Source organism: Staurois parvus, unplaced genomic scaffold (assembly GCF_062004578.1).
Source record: "Staurois parvus isolate SC_StPar_1 unplaced genomic scaffold, SC_StPar_1.0 ptg002690l, whole genome shotgun sequence".
Lineage (NCBI taxonomy): Eukaryota > Metazoa > Chordata > Amphibia > Anura > Ranidae > Staurois > Staurois parvus.
Window position 1 is genome coordinate 70622 of NW_028320486.1, and position 19781 is coordinate 90402.

The 19781-nt window shown below is 44.6% G+C and overlaps 1 protein-coding gene across 2 annotated transcripts in view; it reads left to right on the forward strand.

The window, feature by feature from the left end:
- Positions 1-19781, forward strand: part of LOC149429848 (alpha-tectorin-like) — a 310441-nt gene that overhangs the window by 28221 nt on the left and 262439 nt on the right. Inside the window, exons 2-3 of one of the 2 annotated variants that reach the window (XM_089666404.1) lie at positions 3811-3902; positions 11389-11493. In XM_089666404.1, coding sequence (XP_089522530.1) covers positions 3811-3902; positions 11389-11493 — 197 coding nt within the window. The remainder of the gene's footprint in view (positions 1-3810; positions 3903-11388; positions 11494-19781) is intronic. The other variant, XM_089666405.1, reaches the window with a different exon arrangement.

Genomic DNA, 19781 nt, shown 5'->3' on the forward strand with positions numbered 1-19781 from the left:
AAAAAAAAAAAAAAAGACAGGAGTCAGTCTTTGACAAGTCCTTTATTAAAAGAAAAAAATGAAGAATGTCTCCCGCAGTAGATCCAACGTCATTCACGATGCGTGCCGTCACCACCGCTGACGCCCCAAAAAAAGAATTTAAGAAAAAAAAAAAAAAAAAAAAAAAGGCTCGGCTCCCAATGATGGCTCCCATCCATCTGCTTCTGAGGTAACTTGATAGTTCTTAAATATTTAAGGGCGGGGCCACCCAGTGACATCACACACGTGGCCCCACCTCTTTGTTACATCATTGACCCAGCATACCCCAGCTGATGACACCACAATGAGGTGGAGCCACACGTGTGATCTCACTGGGTGGCCACACCCCTTACATATTTAAGAACTGTTAAGCCACCTCTGAAGCAGATATCTGGGAGTCATCAGGAGCAGAGCCTTTTTTTTTTTTTAATTCTTTTTTTCAGGGCAGCAGTGGCTGTGATGACGGGCATCGTGATTGATGTTGGATCTACTGCGGTGAACATTCTTTTAGTTTTTTTCTTTTAATAAAGGACTTGTCAAAGACTAACTCCTGTCTTTTCTCAGACTACGCTTTTTGTTTTTTTGTAAATGTGTAGGGGTACCAAGTACCCCATACTCTTTCAATTAGGGGTGGCTGGGATCTAGGGGGTCCCCTTGCTAAAGGGGCCTTCCAGATTCCAATATGCCCCTCACCCCCAGATCCCCACAACCATAGCCCAGGGTTGTGGGGGAAGAGGCCCTTGTCCATCAACACGGGTACAAGGTGCTTTGGGGAGGGGAGCCCCCATGCCACAAAGCACCCCCCCATGTTAAGGGCATGTGGCCTGGTATGGTTCAGGAGGGGGGTATGGATTTTTGGGGGGACCCCACACCATTTTTTTTAATTTTGGCGTGGGGCTACCCCTCTAAATCCATACCAGACCCGAAGGGCTTGGTATGGATGGGAGGGGGGACCCCCACGCCGTTTCTTTTTTATTTTTTAATTGCCGACCTTTATTTTTAGATTCAGCTGTCAAAATATATATTATCTAGATCTTCGAAATATGTCAAACCATTACAGAAAAATTATAAAAAGGATAAGAAACAAAAATAGAATAGAACTAAGGAAAACAAATAATACATAAAGATATGCCTAGCTACAAATACTGCCGTTTGGAAGATGACAATTGCTTCCGTCAACTATTTCACAGAGGACTCCACACAGATTTACTATTAAACAGCATCTAAAAGAAAAGTGCCCATGGTAGACTGCTATATTGTGTTTTCATGCATAGACGTTGGAAAGGAGTCTAGTACTTGACGGTCATGAATTCCCTAAAACAAACCACTATTTTTTACCCACTGCAAAAATTTTTTAAAAGGAATATATTCTTTAAAGTGAAGTCCAGATATTTGGGAAAGAAATGTTCACATTGAAATTGTTTCTACAGTGAGTTTGTTTCTTTAGATGTACTTCTAGGCCTGCCCTTGAAAGCAGGCCTGGGTATTAGCATGAATCACTTCTGACATGATTTTCTGGCACCAAGAGAAATATGGTGACAGGGGAGAGTCTCTTCCTTCAAATCATTTCTCAGAGCTCTCATCACTGAGCTTTGCAGAGTGCAACTTCAGCTCTCCACCTTCTGTTTTCTGAACTTTCAGATAAGCTATGAAAATGCAATACTTTGAACAGATATAGGAGAAGAGAAGACTGCAGATAGACAGGTACAACTTCTGTAGGAGGATTTGTTTCATCTCTGCATATCACCTGAGGCCATAGCTCCCAACTGTCCCTGATTTTGAACAAAGTCCCTCTTTCCCCCTCATTTTGGTCTGATCTATATAGTTGTATATAAAATGCATTTGTTTATCTTTCAAAAAAAGTTTCCCAATGCTATATCTTTAATTCAATTTCTGAACTACTGCATTTGTAAATGTCAAAAACCAGTATTAAGAATAGTAGTGGTAAAAATAAGTACATGTGGGTTTAACTAATAATTTTTATATACAATTCTCCTTTAACCACTTGCCTACTGGGCACTTATACCCCCTTCTTTACCAGGCCAATTTTCAGCTTTCAGTGCTGTCGCACTTTCATTGACAATTGCGCGGTCATGGAAGATTGTACCCATATGAAATTTTTATCATTTTCTCACAAATACAGCTTTCTTTTGGTGGTATTTAATCGCGGCTGGGTGCTTTACTTTTTGCGCTATAAAACAAAAAGTGTGCAAAAAATTAAAAAAAAAAAAGTTACTTTGTTTCTATTATAAATTTTTCAAACAGGTCATTTTTTTCCTTCACTGATGTGCGTTGATGAGGCAGCACTGATAGGCAGCACTAATGAGGTGTCACGGATAGGCGGCACTGATGATTGGGTACTGATAGGTGGCACTGACTGGCATCACTGCTGGGCACTGACTGGCGCAACTGCATTGATGGGCACTGGTGGGTGGCGCTGGTGGGCACAGGTAGGTGGCACTGCTGGCCACAGGTAGGTGGCACTGCTGGGCACAACTGGTGGGTGGCGCTGCTGGGCACAACTGGTGGGTGGCGCTGCTGGGCACTGATCATCAGGGTACTAATCATCAGTGCCCTGATAATCGGTGCTGATCCCTGCTCTGACAACTGCCAGCTCTTGGCAGTACTTTCCTCATGCTCTGACAGCGTGAGGAAAGTGCAGCCGAGAACCGGCAACTGCATTTCCTGGTGATCAGCGTGTCATTGGACACGGCTGATCACGTGTTAAAAGGCCGCTGTGATTGGCCTTTTACCACATCACATGATCAGCTGTGTCCGTAAGACACAGCGATCACGGAGATCACCAGGGGCGCACAGGAGAGCGCGTTCTGGGAGGACGTCATATGACGCCCTCCCAGAACTAGCCGGCCGCAGTGTAGCCATCATTTGGCTATCCGCGGATGGCAAGTAGTTAAGGGACATGGCAGGGCATGTGTCCTATGCCTAAATACTTTTGCTATTAGGTGTCTCTCGTTCCCGTCTCAAAAAGCAATGCCTGAGGCCAGTCACTTCACTGGGTTTACAACCAATTTAAGGTATGGTGAAATTGACACCCCCACTTTGTCTAAGGTAGTGTCAGTGAGATTGAGACCTTTAGCTGTGGCACAGTAAGAACAGAGGATTCCATTTTCTAGCGGCTTCTGCAGGCATAGCACTACATAACTATCATCATTTCTGTAGTCAGGGCTTAAAAATTTCAAGTCCTAAGTTACTCCCCACCAAAAAAACACACACAAACAGAGGCACCTGTACACACACACACACACACACACACACACACACACACGATGTACAGATACACAGGCGCATGTACACACACACGCTGTTAAGTGCTCTCTCCTCTCCCCTGAAGCCACCACTGGCTGACAGAGGATCATGTGACCAGAGTGAGCTGAAATTAGGTAGGCACACACACACCTATAAAAATTTGCAGTACTTTGTTGTTCACACAGAGCCGGGTACTGCACTCTAGGGGGAGGCAGAGAGCACAGCACACACTCCTTCCTTTGCTTTCACTGCGCTCAGCTATTGAGCAGTCTGACAGCTCCCAGTGCCAATGACAGATCGGGCCTGAGCTCTGAGCCTGCTCAGCAAGATGGCCCTGGGGGACACACTCGCCCCCACCATAATTTCCACTCACCATTGGCGAGCAGACGAGTGGAAATTTCAAGGCCTGGTCTAGGGAATGCAATTACACAATACTATTACTATCACTTATCTTTGCAAGCTACTTCTTGTTTAAATGGGATCTAAAATACATGGATGTTTAAATACCATTCTTTTTTCCTTTAGTAGAAATAAACCAGACCATCATCTGCACAAAGGACTTAATAGAAGTGGAAATTCCAAATGTTTTTTTCCTGACCAAGAACCCTCCAATTTTTGTAAGTTCAGTATTGCCATTTATTATGCAACTCTTTATATACTGTGATCATCAATATCAATGCAAATGTGAGCTATTTTCTTTGAAGTGCAGTGCTGCCAGGGTTGCTAACCTCTTGGGACTTTTTAACTGACAAAACATAAAAAAATGTACTTACGAAGCACATTTTTTATAGACATCCTGAAATATGACAAACTCCTAATATAAACTAAAACAATCAATATTTATCCACTAGGGGACCGCCCACAGTACATATACTGCGGTAAAGCGACCCCTGTGCGCAGGATCACATTTATAAACGTCATTCTGCATTTAGGGGTAGGGGGCGCGTGCGAGGCACGTGACTGCCCTACCCGTGGCACCAGTCACGGCCGTGGGTGTCAATCACCGGGCCCGGTGATTGCCAGCAAACACTGACAGAGGACGGCTGCATTGTTTTAAATGCAGCTCTCCTCCCTGTCAGTTTGAGCACACTGATCTGGATTGCTGAGCTCAGCCTTCAGTGTGCTTGTCCCCTAGTGAAACACTCCCCTCACACAGTTAACCCTTTGATTGCCTTCTAATGTTAACCCCTTCCTCCTCAGTACCATTAGTACAGTGTCAGTGCTTTTTTTTGCACGATTATTATTATACAGGATTTATATAGTGCCAACAGTTTGCTCAGTGCTTTACAATATAATGGGAGACAATACAGTTCAATACAAGAGGGTTAGGAGGGCTCTGCTCCTTGGAGCTTACAATCTAGGAGGGAGGGGCTAGTGGTACAAAAGGTAGTAACTGTGGGGGATGGACTGGTAGGAGGAGTAGAAGATTCTATTAGCTGATGGCACGATAGGCTTCCCTGAAGAGATAGGTTTTCAGAGAGCGCCTAAAAGTGAGCAGAGTAGGCGATAGTCTGATAAATTGTGGTAGAGAGTTCCAGAGGATGGGGGAAGCTCTGGAGAAGTCCTGGGAGACAAGCATGGGAGGAGGAGATAAGGGAGCTAGAGAGCATGAGGTCATGCGAGGAGCGGAGAGTATGGTTATAAATGGCTTTATACGTTATTGTTAATGTTTTGAATTTTATCCATTGAGCAATGGGAAGCCAGTGGAGGGATTAGCAGAGAGGGGTGACAGATACAGAATGGCTAGTAAGGTCGATGAGTTTGGCAGTAGCATTCATGATAGACTGAAGATGGGATAGCCTACGATGAAGTAGGCCAATGAGGGAGTTACAATAGTCAAGGCGAGAGATAACAAGGGAGTGAATAAGTTTCTTAGCAGTTTCCGAGGTTTAGAACGGGCGCATCTTGGAGATGTTGCAGAGGTGAAGTCTACAAGCTTTGGACAGCGATTGGATTTGGGGCTAAAAAGGACAGATGGGAGTTTAGGATTACACCTAGTACTATGGCATGAGGTGAGGGACTAATTGTATTATTGGTCTTGATGGAGAAGTTAGGGGAGGGGGGGCACAGGCCGGAGGGAATACTAGGAGCTCAGTTTTGGAAAGATTGAGAAAGTGGAGTGACATCCATGCCGATATGTTAGGTTAGTAATGCGAGAGGAGACTAAAGGGGTGAGGTGAGGAGTAGAAAGATAGATTTGTGTGTCATCAGCATAGAGATGGTACTTAAAGCCATGGGAGTTTATCAAGTGACCAAGGGAGGAGGTGTAGATTGAGAAGAGTAGGGGTCCAAGGATAGAACCTTGAGGGACCCCTCAATAGGAAGGAGAACCAGGAGAGAAGAGTCTGAGGCCAAGAGAGTGGAATTTTTGAGGAAGAGAGGATGGTCAACAGTATCAAATGCTGCAGAGAGGTCAAGTAGTAAGAGTACGGAGTAGGGGCCATTGGTTTTAGCAGTTAGTAGATCATTAGTGAGTTTTAGTAGGGCAGTTTCAGTCGAGTGTAGTGAACGAAAACCAGACTGTAAAGGGTCAAGAAGGTTGTTGTCGGTGAGGTAGGAGCTCAGGCGATTGTAGACTAAGCGTTCTAAGAGTTTATAGGTAAACGGGAGCAGGGAGATGGGTCTTAAGTTGTTCAGGTTGGTAGGGTCCAGGGAGGGCTTTTTAAGTATGGGAGTGATGTGTGCATGCTTTAGAGGGGAGGGGAAGGCACCGTTAGAGAGGGAGAGATTGAAGATGTGAGTGAGGGATCATAGGATGGAAGAAGAGTGTTTGGTTTTACGCCACAATCGCTCCAGCACACAACTATGTAATTTAAGATTTCTGGTGTTGTCAGTCTGCCAAGGTTGTAATGGTTGGGGCCTTGGTGTTGTTAGAGGAGCAAGTGAGTCTAGTGTGGATGAAAGCAAACTGTTGTAGACAGCAGTGGCCAGGTCAGGCAGGACAGGGGAGAGATTCTATCATAGAGGCGGTTAGTTGCAGAGTGGAAAGGAGCAGGGTTCAAGTTGTGAAGGTCTTTGCGGATAATTGTTTGCTGCTTGGAGGGATAGGCATTTGTAGATGAGGACACTGAAGGTGATGAGCTTATGATCAGAGAGAGAAAAGGGGGTGTTTGTGAGGGAGCGCAACAATAGGTTGAAGAGTTGGGATGTAGCCAGGTTGTTTACATTAATGGGGATGTTAAAATCTCCAAGAATGATAGTGGGTAGTTTGGAGGAGAGAAAGTAGGGTAGCCAGGCAGAGATATCATCAACAAAGCAGGCAGCCGGTCTAGGAGGCCAATAGATCACTGCAATCCTCAGAGAAATGGGAGAAAACAGCCAAATGCAGTGAGCCTCAAAAGAAGAGAAGGATAGAGAGGGAGGGTTAGGGAGGACTTGAAAGGTGCTGAGTGGGGATAGAAGCAAACCAACCCCACCTCCTTTCATACCACTGGGTCCGGGTGAATGGGTCCGGAAAAGGCCTCCATAGGAAAGTGCTGCGGAAGAAGAATCTGCTGCTTGAAGGCAGGTGTCAAGGCTCCAAGGTATGACCAGAGGTGTGTGGACTGACACAGGGAAACGCAGGCTTCAGGAGTGATGTATAAGAATATAATTTATTAGAACTACACAAGTACACAACGCACAGTACAAACAAAACCAAAACCTCCAACTAATGTCAGTATGTTCAGGAACACAGGCAGGTGTAGTCAGGCTGGAGAGGTAGAGTGGTCAGGCAGGCTGGGTCAGAAACAATCAGGCAGACAAGGTACAAACAGAGCAGGCAGGAGAAAGGTCAGCAAATAGCCAAGGTCAGTGCAGGCGGCATTCGATCAGTGTCAGAGTCAAGCAGGGGAAACAGGCAGATGACAGGACCAGGTACAGGGGCTCATGGGAAACAAACACCAAGGCCCTGACTGCAGGCCTGGCCATTGCCTAAATACACCTCCTGCAATCAGACTCAGGTGATGGCTTGATTGCAAGTGAGATTCTGGCTGCTGAGAGCACCCGCTGGCCAGCACTGGTACTGCAGCCCACAAGGCAGGTGAGCCCCAGCACCACCTGTGCTGAGCCCATTCCTGACAGGTTTCTGTAATTGCTAGTAGGTTAAGGGAACGGGAGACAAAAAGGTCATGGACAGAGGTGAGCTTATTACAGACAGAGCAGGCATACCAGAATGCACATGAAAAAAGGGAGGGTGGTTTTTGGGAGCACGGGGACTGATATTAAATTGAGCGGATTGTGGCTATTCCTGGAGGAAAGAGGGTGCCTGGTGTGGGGGTGAAATAGTGGAGGAACAGGGTTTGGGGAGATATCCTTAGAGGTTAGGAGGGTGAGGAAAGTAAGATGGGAGTGGGATGTATATGAGTGTACATGCCTTCCAGTCCTGGTGTTTGGGTCAGCAGGTGAGTTAGTATCAGCAGGAGGTGATGAGAGCAGTAGTAGGAAGATGGTAGCAGTGAGGGTGAGATGTATAAGCTTGGAGGTGGAGCAGAGTGGTAAAGAGATGAGATTTTGGGAACACAGGATAGTAATATGAAAAGGAGGAGTAGAGGTGGCATATTAAAAAAAGGTAGATGGAGTGGGACTCAGACTTATATGAAATGTTTCCCAGGGTGTTTGCTTGCAGTCCATCCAGTGTGCAGTAGAGTTTTGTTGTATCCTCCTGCTGCTTGGATTATCCTGCTTTAGTTAGTTAAACTGCTGTGTTCAACTGCATCTTCACACTCCAGCATCAAACACTCATGCAAAAAACTGAACCCCCATCTGTGACTGTGCTCCCCCCTTCCCCATGAGCTGGTCTAAATTTATAGGGAGATGGTCAAATGAGCAACTCCTCTCTGCCCCAATTAGGAACTGATAAGGATCACATAAATTTGGGGGGGGTTTCTCAAAGACACAGGCCAGAGTCATAAAACAAGTGCAAGAGGAGGTGAGAATAAATCACCACAAACAGACCAAAAAACATATACACTAATTGTTCTGAGCTTTGCTGAAGGTCTATGTGTTGCTGAAGTTACAGTTTAGAGAGGAGATGAGAGCAGCAATTTACCTGTGAAAAAGCAGAGAAGCCATGATTAGGGTGCTGTGTTCAACTGCATCTTCACAATCCAGCATCAAAACACTCACACAGAAAACTACACCCCATCTGTGACTGGGGATCTCAGTGACCCAAAGTCAGTTCCCCCCCAGTGTCAGAATGTGCCACAGTCCCTCCATAAGTTGCTGATCGCCGCTATTATTAAAATTAAAAAATCTAGTATCTATACCGCCATAACTTTCACGTAAACCAGTTATTTTACACGTATTGGGAATTTTTTTTTAGCAAAGCCATGTTGCAGATTACATTTTGGCCAAAATTTATGACGAAAGTTGATTTTTACTGGACATGATTATAGCAAAAAGTTCAAAATATTGTTTCTCAAAATTGGTGTTTTTTCATAGCGCAAAAAATTAAAAAATGCACAGGCGATCAAATACCATCGAAAGAAAGCTAAATTCGTGGGGAAAAGGACGTAAATTTCATTTTGGTGCAGTGTTGCATGATCGTGCAAATGTCATTATTTAAGCAGTATAAGCAATATGTAAATATTAACAAATGTTCAAAGGAAGTAATCTGCCAGCTATACAGTTAGAAATTCCAGAGTAACAAACTGAGCATGAAAAGGATTATCAAAAGCCTGGGGCACCCTGGGATAACACAGAAAAATAAGTTCTGCAGCGTGCGTAGCATGTCATTGTGATCAGTATGCATGGCTAGATTTTTACTAACAGTTGGAGGGGCTTAAAGGGGGATCATTAAGCAGAATCTGTGCCTAGTCATTACACTGCAAACATAACAGTCAATGTACACACAAAATATTCCTAAGTACTATGCCTCAATCACAGACACAAATAAACCTCAGGCAAAGGATCTTTTTTTTTAAATTAAATATTTCCATTACATATGCTTTTCTGCACACAAAAAAGGACCGACTGACTGAGCCTACCTTAAAACAAGCAACTGTTGGGACAATGAACACCTTGGTCAGAAATATGTAATGTACACAACAATGTATATAGTGAAGGAGTCAGAAGTAACATACAGAACAACATGTAGAGTGCAGCAGTCAGGATGAACCCTGTGTTCACATTGGAGTCCACCCTTCTATAAGTTCCCAGTATTTAATACACATCGTGATTCAAGAGTCCTTCCTTACATCAGAGTGCCCCTCTTACATCACAGAGAGTCCACAGAGTTCCACCATACAGTGCAAGGGAGAACTCTGAGGACCCTGAAGTAAAGGGGAACACTGTGGACCCTGTTGTAAGGGGGAATGCTGCAGATCATGATGTAAAGGGTAACTCTGATGTAAGGAGGTCTCCCAGTCACACTTACACAAGAGTCCACAGAGTTCCCCCCTTTTCAGAGCCATCAGGTTTCCCCCTTACAATGCAAGGGGGAACTCTGCGAACCCTGATGTAAAGGGCAACTCTGATGAAAATGGGAACACTGTGGACCATAGGTAATACTGCAGGGCTTATGTAAAAGGAACTCTCATGTAAGGTGGTCTCTGGTCACCATTGCCCATCCCTTCACTCTTACATCACGGTCTGCAGCATTCCCCTTTACATCAGATTCTCTTACATCATGGTCTGCAGAATTTCCCTTCAAATCAGAGTTCCCCCTTACATCAAAGTCCACAGTGTTCCCCTTTACATCAAAATCTTCAGCATTACCCCTTACAGTGCAAGGGGGAGGGAACTCTGTGGACCCTGATATAGGGGAAATGCTGCAGACCATGATGAAAAGGGAAACTCTGATGTAAGGAGGTGTCCCAGAGCCCCCCCCCCCGCTACACAAAAGTACACAGAGTTCCCCCTTTCATTAGAGTCTGCAGGTTTCTCCCTTACTGTGCAAGGGGAAACTCTGTGGACCCTGATGTAAAAAGGGGAACTCTGATTTAATGGGGAACACTTTGGATCATGGTGTAAGAGGGAATGATGCAGACTCTGATGCAAGCTGGTCTCTGGTCACCAGAGCCCCCCCCCCCCCCTTCATCTATTCTATTTTACATCAGATTCCCCCTTACAGCCTGGTCTGCAGCATTCCCCTTTACATTAGGTTCTGCACAGTTCCCCCTTACACCTTAAGGGGGGAATCCTGCAGACTAATGTAAAGAGAAACTCTGAGAACACTGATATAAGGGGGAACACAAGGAACTCTGATGTGGGGGTGAATCTGGTGACCACAGACCACTTTCCTCACAGTGAACACACTAAAGTGGGGGAGGTACAGATATGAGGGCTAACCTTTATATCAGTGTACCCCTTACCTTAGTGTATTCACTCCCCCTTTCATCAGTGACCTGACCCCCCCACACAGACTGTGTGGCCTGGTTGAAGCTTTCACACTGACTGTAACTGCTCAGGTGCAGGGCACTATGGGCAGGCTCAGGTAGCATTGCTTTGTCTTTGATTTTCTTCTCCTCCCAAGTCCTGGGCTGGCACTCCCCCTCCTTGAATTCTAAGACTCAGAAATTTTGTGCTCAGTTCCAAAGTGGCCCGTGGCCATTTTTTTTGTTATGGGCAGTGGTTGCCATTCCTGGACATTTAAAAACAGGCACAAATTGGCCAGTTTTTACAAACTGTACATTTATGGGTGGCTAGCAACCCTGAATACCACACAAAAATCTTGTCATCTTCTAGAATGGAAATACATTCTGCCATGTGTTAACTAAAAAGTGTAAATAAAATGGTTTCAAGTATAGGTACATTTTTTTTAGATTAAAGTGGGAGTTGAAGTCACTTGTCTAAATATAAACAGCAATATTTAAACAACACTACCTTTTTCACATAAATGTACACTTATAGCGACAAAAATATTTAGTCTGTCATTGCTAACCTTCTGAAAAAGTAATTGTCCAAGTGCCTTTGTCTTCAAAACTTTCAGATACTGAACCATCAGGCAGTGAGTGAACAGAGGGCAGACAGGGAATCATAAAGTGTTAAAGCTATTTAATAGAAATTAAACCAGCATTTTCAGAAGGACGAAGTCAGAAATGGCAAGTATATTTCTCTCAGTTATAGTTTCACTTGATAGTACTTTCCTGACAGCTTTACATGCATATTTTTAATGACTTTCAGATTTCTGATCTGCATCTCAATGATCCAGAATGTCGAGGAAAAGAAGTAGAAGGTTATTATGTTTTCAGCATCCAAACCAATTTCACAGACTGTGGAACAATAATGGTAAGAAAAAATACTATTTGATAGAGGAGGTTTAAGTGTTTGTTCATGCCAGATGCATAGGACAAGTCAAAAACTGCTTTGTTTCCAGTGGTGTCAATTCATACCACAATTTTGCTGTGCTGTAGGCTGAGAAGTACTGCATGCAGTACTTTTAATTAGTGCAGTGGGTTGCAATGAGAACCATCGCATCACAATGCTGCTGCAGGGAATAGAACTTTGAGATTTCAGAGTTATGTGAGAAAATAAACAGTGCGATGTACCAGCGTTGCCTTATCGGCAAAGTGTCTCCCAGCACACACCAGCAGCGGTGCGATCATTATGGCTTACTCATGTAGGCGAGCCCTAACTGTTCTCCACTTGGCATCAAAATTAAACAGTGTGTTTCTTATATTGTATTTAGTAAAGAGTTAAAAAGACACTGTCAGCATAAATTAAATTCTGAACAGTGAGAGTTGGCCTCCCTCCTAATTCCTTTAGCAACTGTGCAGCCTGAGGAGCTTCAATTGAAAAGTTCTTGAACACAGGAGTCTATGAAAGACAAAAAGGAAACCATTGAACTACCCTAGTAAATTCAGCTGAGCTTGGTTTGGGTCCCCCTATGCTCTGCACGGCCAGGCAATGTGCATTTTCCACACATGTACTTTTAGAGTCAGTAAAAACAGTCCTTGAGCTGTTTTTTTAAGAGGTTAACAAATTGGATGGAGTCTAGGGGTATATGGGATGCCCAAGGAATTGTAGAACTTAAGGATGAACTTCTTAGCAACTATGTACAAAAAGCGTGCATTGGCAAAAATAAAGCACTGCCCTGTTTTCGGTGTACCTCTTCAGACCCTGGACAAATTCCTCTTCACCCAACTGTGCTGAGGGTATCCCTGAGCAAAGGGGCCCAGGAACTTGCAGTTAAGCAGTCCTGGATGAAGACTAGTAGGATATTGCACCTTGACCACTCTCCCCTTATCCTGTCAGTGTGGAGGGTTGATAGCTGCTTTCAGGCCTTACACTAGGCTAGCTCCTTCCCTGATGCGCAGTATGTCCTCCCCAGGAGACTTTAGGCAGTGGAGATCCTCCTGTCCAGCAACCAGCTTATAGGTAGGCTCCCCTCCCTGTTCCTCCTCCCAGGCTCAACACTCCGACCTTCCTCTCAGTCCATCGTCCACCTGACTCCCTTCTGTCCCCAGGTTCTGTGATTTTTTTGAGGGTTGCCCTGGACACCATGCCCAGCCTCCTGCCAGGCGATTGGCCAAGGTCCCTCAAACATGCAGATCAGGGTCTCCTCCCCTCCTCAACAGTATTGCCCTGGCTATACGTGGACGCTTTCCTCGCCATATGAACTGTATGAATGCACAACATGGAAAAAGCTCTGGGGTATCTTGACCGGTAAGGTCTGCAACAAGTCTAGGCATTGCATTCATCTTAAGTACGTTGCAGCGGCTGACCCAGGAAAGAGCGAGGTTGTCCCATTTCCAGAGATCACTGCAGTCAAGAAAGGTTGGAAATTCAAGGAAAAAACATTTAAATTGGAGAGAATTTTTGTCCCTAACTATTGTGTTGATTGAGTAGCCCATTTAAACAGGAAAATGGGGTGGAGATTCCCCAGTGCGGGTTCTGATATGAAAACATTCAAAGCCTCCAATTTTTGGAGGTTAACTTTAAAAACTTAGAGCCCCATATTGCTTCAGCTCTTGTAGCAAAGAAGGTAGTGACGTCAGGGGGTTGACAATAAAGAACAAGAGATCAGCAGCATAGGCCGCTGCTTTGTGTTGATACATACCAGTCTGTACTCCGCTAATATTTAGGTTATTGTTTGTTATGAAGGAGAGGCTCAAGAGTGAGGACAGATAGTAAGGGTGAGAGGGGGCAACCCTTTCTAGTGCCATTTGAGATTGGAAAAGGGTTGGAGTCAAGAACCGTCACTCACACCATGGCGATCGGGTTAGTGTATAAGGCCGAGATCCATTGCAGAATGGGTGTTGGCATCCCAACAGAATGAATTGTCTCCTGAAGAAACCACTAGTCCACCCGATCAAAAGCCTTTAGTGTCTGTGGACAGGAGTAAATCGAGGAATGCGGGATCTCTTACTTTCTCAATAATGTTCAGAATACGGATGGTGTTCTCTGGACTCTCTTGTCTGTATAAAACCAATTGGGTCAGTTGCAATGAGATGTTGCATTAGGTTGTTCAGTTGCGTGGCCAAGATTTTTGTAAAGCGTCAATGTTTTTGTCCTTGTAAAATGTCACTGTTCAGAAGAAAAATTGGTCGATAACTGGAACACATGAGTGGATCTTTGCCAGGTTTTGGGATCACAGCAATAGAAGCATATAACATGTCCCGTGGAATTTATGTGTCCCTCTAGGATAGTGTTGAAGGATGTGATAAAGTGGGGTACCAGGTAGTCCTGGTAGGTTTTGTTGTAGAGCAGAGAGAATCCATCTGGCCAGGGGTCCTTCTGCGCTGGGTAAGAGTAATGGACGCCATAATTCTTTCATCATAATAGGTTGGGCAAGTGTCTCCACTTCTTCCGGGATGAGGGTAGGAAGATTAGCATTCTGCAGATATTCCTGAATAGACTCGAGGGAAGGGCAAGTTATGGCAGAGGGGGAGGCCAGATCTATGTTGTAGAGTTTGAGGTAAAAGTCACGAAAAGCCTTCACCAGGTCTGGGAAAGTGTCAGGGATCGCGGCGTCCTGTTGGCCGGCGCATGCGCGCTGGCAACGGCTCACGCTGGGACACAAGCACCAGGTCCCGGCGAGCCGCGGATGACAGGACGCCGCGCATGCACAGTGGGAGCCGCGCCAATAACAGCCCGGGGGCGCGTCCTGGGCGGCCAATGACAGTGCAGGGCGCGATATTTAAAGATGCCCTGCACGGTCACTGATCGCCGCAAGGTCTTTTGAGTTCCTGAGTCCTGTACCTGTGTTTTTGATCCTGATTGACCCCGACTTCGCTGCCTTCTCCTGCATTTGACCCGGATTGTCCTGACTACTATGCCTTCTCCCATCCTGACCCCCGGCTTGTTGAACCTATCTACGGACTGACTTATCCTGCTGACCCTGCGTGTGACCTGCCGATTCTGTACCTCACCTACCCCACGGGACCACTGCTCGCGATCTATCCTGCTAGGCCCTGCCGTCCTCCTCACATCTGGCTCTCCCGGTACCAATACATCCCCGGAGGTTCCCCCTGCCACTGGTGGGCCTGCTCAGAGGTCGTGACCTGGTCCTGGTCTGTTTCAAGTCCATCCCCACCATCAGGGGCCCTGGTGAAAGCACAGACCGGGACTTAGACTCCACGCTTTGGGTAGGTCTGTCAAGTGGGCAGCCAGAGGCACCACCTGGCGGATCCTAACAGAAAGTGTGAACATTGGCACCAGCTGAATCAAGCAGGACCAGAACATAAGACTGAGTGCGTTTGTCCCGCAACGCATTGGCCAGTAGGTGGACACATTTGTCACCATACTCTTAGAATGAGCGATGGGTATTGAGCATTTCGCTTTATGCAAGGAGTGTTCCCTGATCGCTTCCTTTATCCTGACTAACTTGGTTTCTGTGGCACGTCTGGTTTGTCCTTGTGTGCCTTTCCAGAATGTGAAGCCTCGCTAGGAGGTCAGATAGAGTCTTAGCATGCTGCTGTTTGCTGGCATGACCAAGTTTTATAATGTAGCATTTGTGGGCAGACCACACAGAAAGGATTGGCCACCGAGCCTATATTAGCAGCAAAGTAAATAGCGATTTCTCTGTAAACCTCCTTAGCAATTTTGGGATCCTTAAGAAGATCTTCGTTAAGTTGCCATATAGGCATCCTAGAAGCTAAGGCAGACGGGACTAGTTCCAGGAAAACTGGGTCAGAGTGTGTAATCTTACTGATAGTCTTAGAGATCATGGGAATCGCTTGGTGTTGTATCAGGAAGAAGTTGATCCTGGAGTATGAGCCATGGACGGAAGAAAAGAAAGTGTAGTCATGCTCCTGTGGGTGCATAATCCTCTAGATATTGACCAGTTGATGAGCATGTAAAAGCTCCCTAAAGGCAAAGTCGCTCTCCCCGGGGAAAAGAGAACGAGCCCGCCGAGGAATACCTATAAGGGTCTAAGATGAGATTAAAATCTACCCTAGAACAAGGGTACCTTCGAGAAACCAGTCCAGGGCACTCAAGAAGGTTTCCAGAATCGATAGTTTGTTTTGAGAAGATAGAGGTTCGCGAGGGTGATTGTTTGGGAGTTAGGCATCCCTTTTAGGAGAAGAAACCTGCCCTCTGGGTCTCGTTGCTCATCGAGGAACTGCCAGGAGAGAGTTTGATATAAGAATACTCCTCCCTTTGTATTTAGGAGGATGAGAATGGAGAGTGGTAAGCCAATGGCAAATTATTATAATACAGTATTTATAAAGCGCCAATAGTTCTCTCAGCGCTGTACATTACAAAGGGGGACAGAATAAGTGACAGAACAATACCAATACAATGCAAAACATGAGGGGATTGAATGTTTATTGGTAAGTTTTGGGACCCCGTCTGCTCGGAAGTGGGTTTCTTGGAGAAAGGCTATATGAACCCTATGTCTCCAGAGTTCAGCTAGACAACTGGTATGCTTCTCAGGGGAATTCAACCCCTTAACATTCCAGGAAAGGATTAAGGGCCATTATGTCAATTGGGAAATAACTAAGGTCACCTGCTCCCTGCTCTAGGGGAGGGAGGGTAAGGTGAGTTGATTGGGACAGGAAGGGTGTAGGGAGAAAAAAAAAAAAAAGTAGGGGGGGGGGGGGGCAAGAAAAGATGAGGTGGAGAGAGGGAAAAGAACAAGAGGGAAGGATAAAGAGGTCTATTTACAAAGAGAAGTTCCTCAAAGGAAAGCTACTGCCACCAGGGCAGAGTAACCCTAGTTTGGGAGGTGGAAAGGCATAAACAGACGCAGAGTCCCGGCCACTGGGACTCCCTACAGCAGTGATAACCAAGTTCCAGTGAACCAGCATAATAGGAAGAAAACATTGCATTAAAGTCAAAGTAAACTTTTGGAAACCATGTTATAACAATTGTGAGTAATCCGCTCAGTAGCAGGTTGCGCTTGACCCACTGGATGAATCGGAGCACAGTGAAAGAGGCACAGCACGACAGCAGGGTCTTGGTGACACAAGGTCGGTGATCACAAAGTGCCGATGTCCAAAACAGCAAAAAAAGAAAACCACAAACAGAAAATAAAGCCTTGCCACGTTGAGCATCTAACTGCAAACTACTTGTCTGGATACAGCCTACTGCTGGTCAGCTACATGGCGTTCATACAGTCCATTGTCACACAGGCTTAATCTCACCACAGTATTGCTTGGTTGCGCCCCAGTCTGTCCTGCACAGAAATCTGGTTCCAGGTTGGAGCATTCCCCCTATGCAGCCTGAGAGTTTTATAGAGCCCAGAGCCCTTAACCCGCTACAGCTGAGCTCATTAACCCATCAGTGAGCCAAACCGGCTCACTACACAGCACAAGAAAAAAACCAGTCAGTGTACAGTATGAATCTGGGACAAATATACCTCCCATCCTGGACACATCTGTAGAATTTTCTAAGACACATAATTGTTTAGTGTCTAGAGGCAATTTTGGATAATTAAAGAGCTGGCAAAATAAAAAATAAAGTGTGATTTTATGTTATCACACAATGACAAAATAACGTAAAATGTATCATGAATCAGTGTAGATAAAACCAAAATATAAAAACAGAAGTTATAAAGATGCATCAACCTTGTCATGGCTGTCCTGCCATGTGCTTGTCTGTTCAATGCAGCCGAGTCCAAGCAAGAAGGAAGTCACGTTATCTTAAGTCTCTATGAGAAAGCACCTGTTTCAGCTTCTGAGTATGTGAATAACGACAGCATCTTCATGCTTTGCTTGTGTCTGTGTGTGATCTGTGTGTGATCTTGAAATGGACAGACATGTGTATGTATGTGTTGTGTGTTGTGTATTGTGCCTTTCGCATATCTTAGGATGTCTTTTTATGTTACATGTAGACATCATAATTCTCATAACTCAGAACCTTGTATGCCAAACAAATCTGCTTAGTAGAGCTATTTCATTAAAGGGAGGGGATACAACATACAGTAGTAGTACAGGTCTTTTGATTGACAAGCCCATATGTAGTGGCTTCATAAGTTGACAATGTTGCATCAGCCTACTCATGTGACAAGTGTCTGTTTAAAGCAGCGGTTCTCAGCTTGTGGGTCGCAAGACCCTTTCACAGGGGTCGCCCAAGACCATCGGAAAACACATATTTCCGATGGTCTTAGTAACCGAGACACCGCTCCTCTATCCGTCTCTTGGCAGGTCTGCCCACATGCAGATACGCCCACATACGAGTACCCAGCATGATGACATCCCCATCACATACACCCCATACAAATACAGGTGTATGTGACTGGGTTGGCGCCATAATGTACTTATGTGGACCAGTCTTCCATATCAACAACATATCTTTGTGAAACAGGGTTTTCCAGCTTGATGGTCATCAAGTCTAAATACAGAAGTAGACTTGTTGTGGAAGATGATCTTCATTGTGCTCTTGCAAAGATTGCCCCGAGATTTTCTGATCTGTAAGAAAGAAGCAATCTCAACCTTCGCACTGACGTCGGCTTTTTACGCATACTATCGCAAAATGTAGCAATGTAGTTTACTGCTCTATTAAGACTGTTACCCATGCTACACCATGCTTCAAGACAAAATTTCATTTATTTGTAATTAGAAATAAATATCACAAAATATAATTACATATTGTTTTTGTGATTAATCACTATGCTTTAATTATGTTCAATTTGTAACAATGAAAATACATCCTGCATATCAGATATTTACATTACGATTCATAATAGTAGCAAAATTACAGTTATGAAGTAGCAATGAAAATAATTTTATGGTTGGGGGTCACCACAACATGATGAACTGTATTAAAGGGTCATGGCATTAGGAAGGTTGAGAACCACTGGTTTAAAAGGATAGTATAACTAAGAATCTCTTTACAACATAATATCTCAATGTTGTATAACCAAAAATCTACTTATGTAACACATATTCTCACCAATTTATAAAACAAATTAAATACACACAGATACTAATAGAATATATTATTTCATACTAATTCTATTTCGGTTCACTTCTGAATCCCATGATACCCTACACCAGAGACGTTTTAACCAGCTCTGCCCATCTATAGAAATGTTCTAAATACTCAGCTTCCAGCTAGTTAACTTAACTTCAAATACCATGACATTTTTCTGGCTCAGCTATAACTGAAGAATTCAACACTAATCACTTGTTCAAGGCCAACCACACATTTTAAATATTAATTATGATTAATCATAAACAAATGTTTTGCAAACTTGCCATAACTATAATATTCATATAAGTGCCAAATTATGCATTTGGAATTAATGTTTAACAACATCCCCTAGTTCTTTCTGGCTTCCTGTCACATATCCCCCCCTCTTGTTTCAACCTTGGGATTGGAACACAGGTTGCCAAGAATGCATGCACTCAGGAAAGGGCATCTGCATTCCCCATTCTAACACCATGGTGGCGTTTTATGGTAAAACTAAATTCTTGAAGGGCCAGGAGCCACCTATTCACCCTCCTATTGGTCTCGGTTTTGTGCCATCCACTTTAATGGAGCATGATCTGCTACCAGTTCAATTTGTCTACCCAAGAGATAGTACCGGAGAGAATCTAAAGCCCACTTTATTGCTAAACATTCTCTCAATGGTGGCATAATTTTCTTCATGGGGCTTTAAGTTCTGGCTGAGGTAAATGATGGGGTGTTCTTCCCCCTTCAAAACCTGAGATAACACAGCTCCTAACCCAACATCTGATGCATCCCTTGAAAAATCAGGCGCGTACAACACTGGCTGTCTACATAAGGCATGTTTTAAGGCCTCAAAAGCTGCTTCTGCTTCAGGGGTCCACTTGCTCATGACAGACTCCTTACGTTTTGTCAAATTGGTTAGGAAGGAGAGCAGCCTGTGAGGCAAAATGAGGAATAAAATGCCGGTAATAACCAGCAATTCCTAACAATGCTCGTACCTGCTTCTTGTTGGTAGGGCGTGGCCAACTTTGTATTGCTTCAACTTTGTTGACCTGGGGCTTTATCAGTCCTCTCCCAATGGTATATCCCAGATACATGGCCTGCTCTAGGCCAATGGTACATTATTTTTGGATTGGCGGTAAACTTGGCTTTCCAGATAGTCTAATACCGCCTGGACTACGGTAAATGCAAGTCCAAATCCTCACTATGGTTGACCACATCAACTAAGTAAGCCGCAG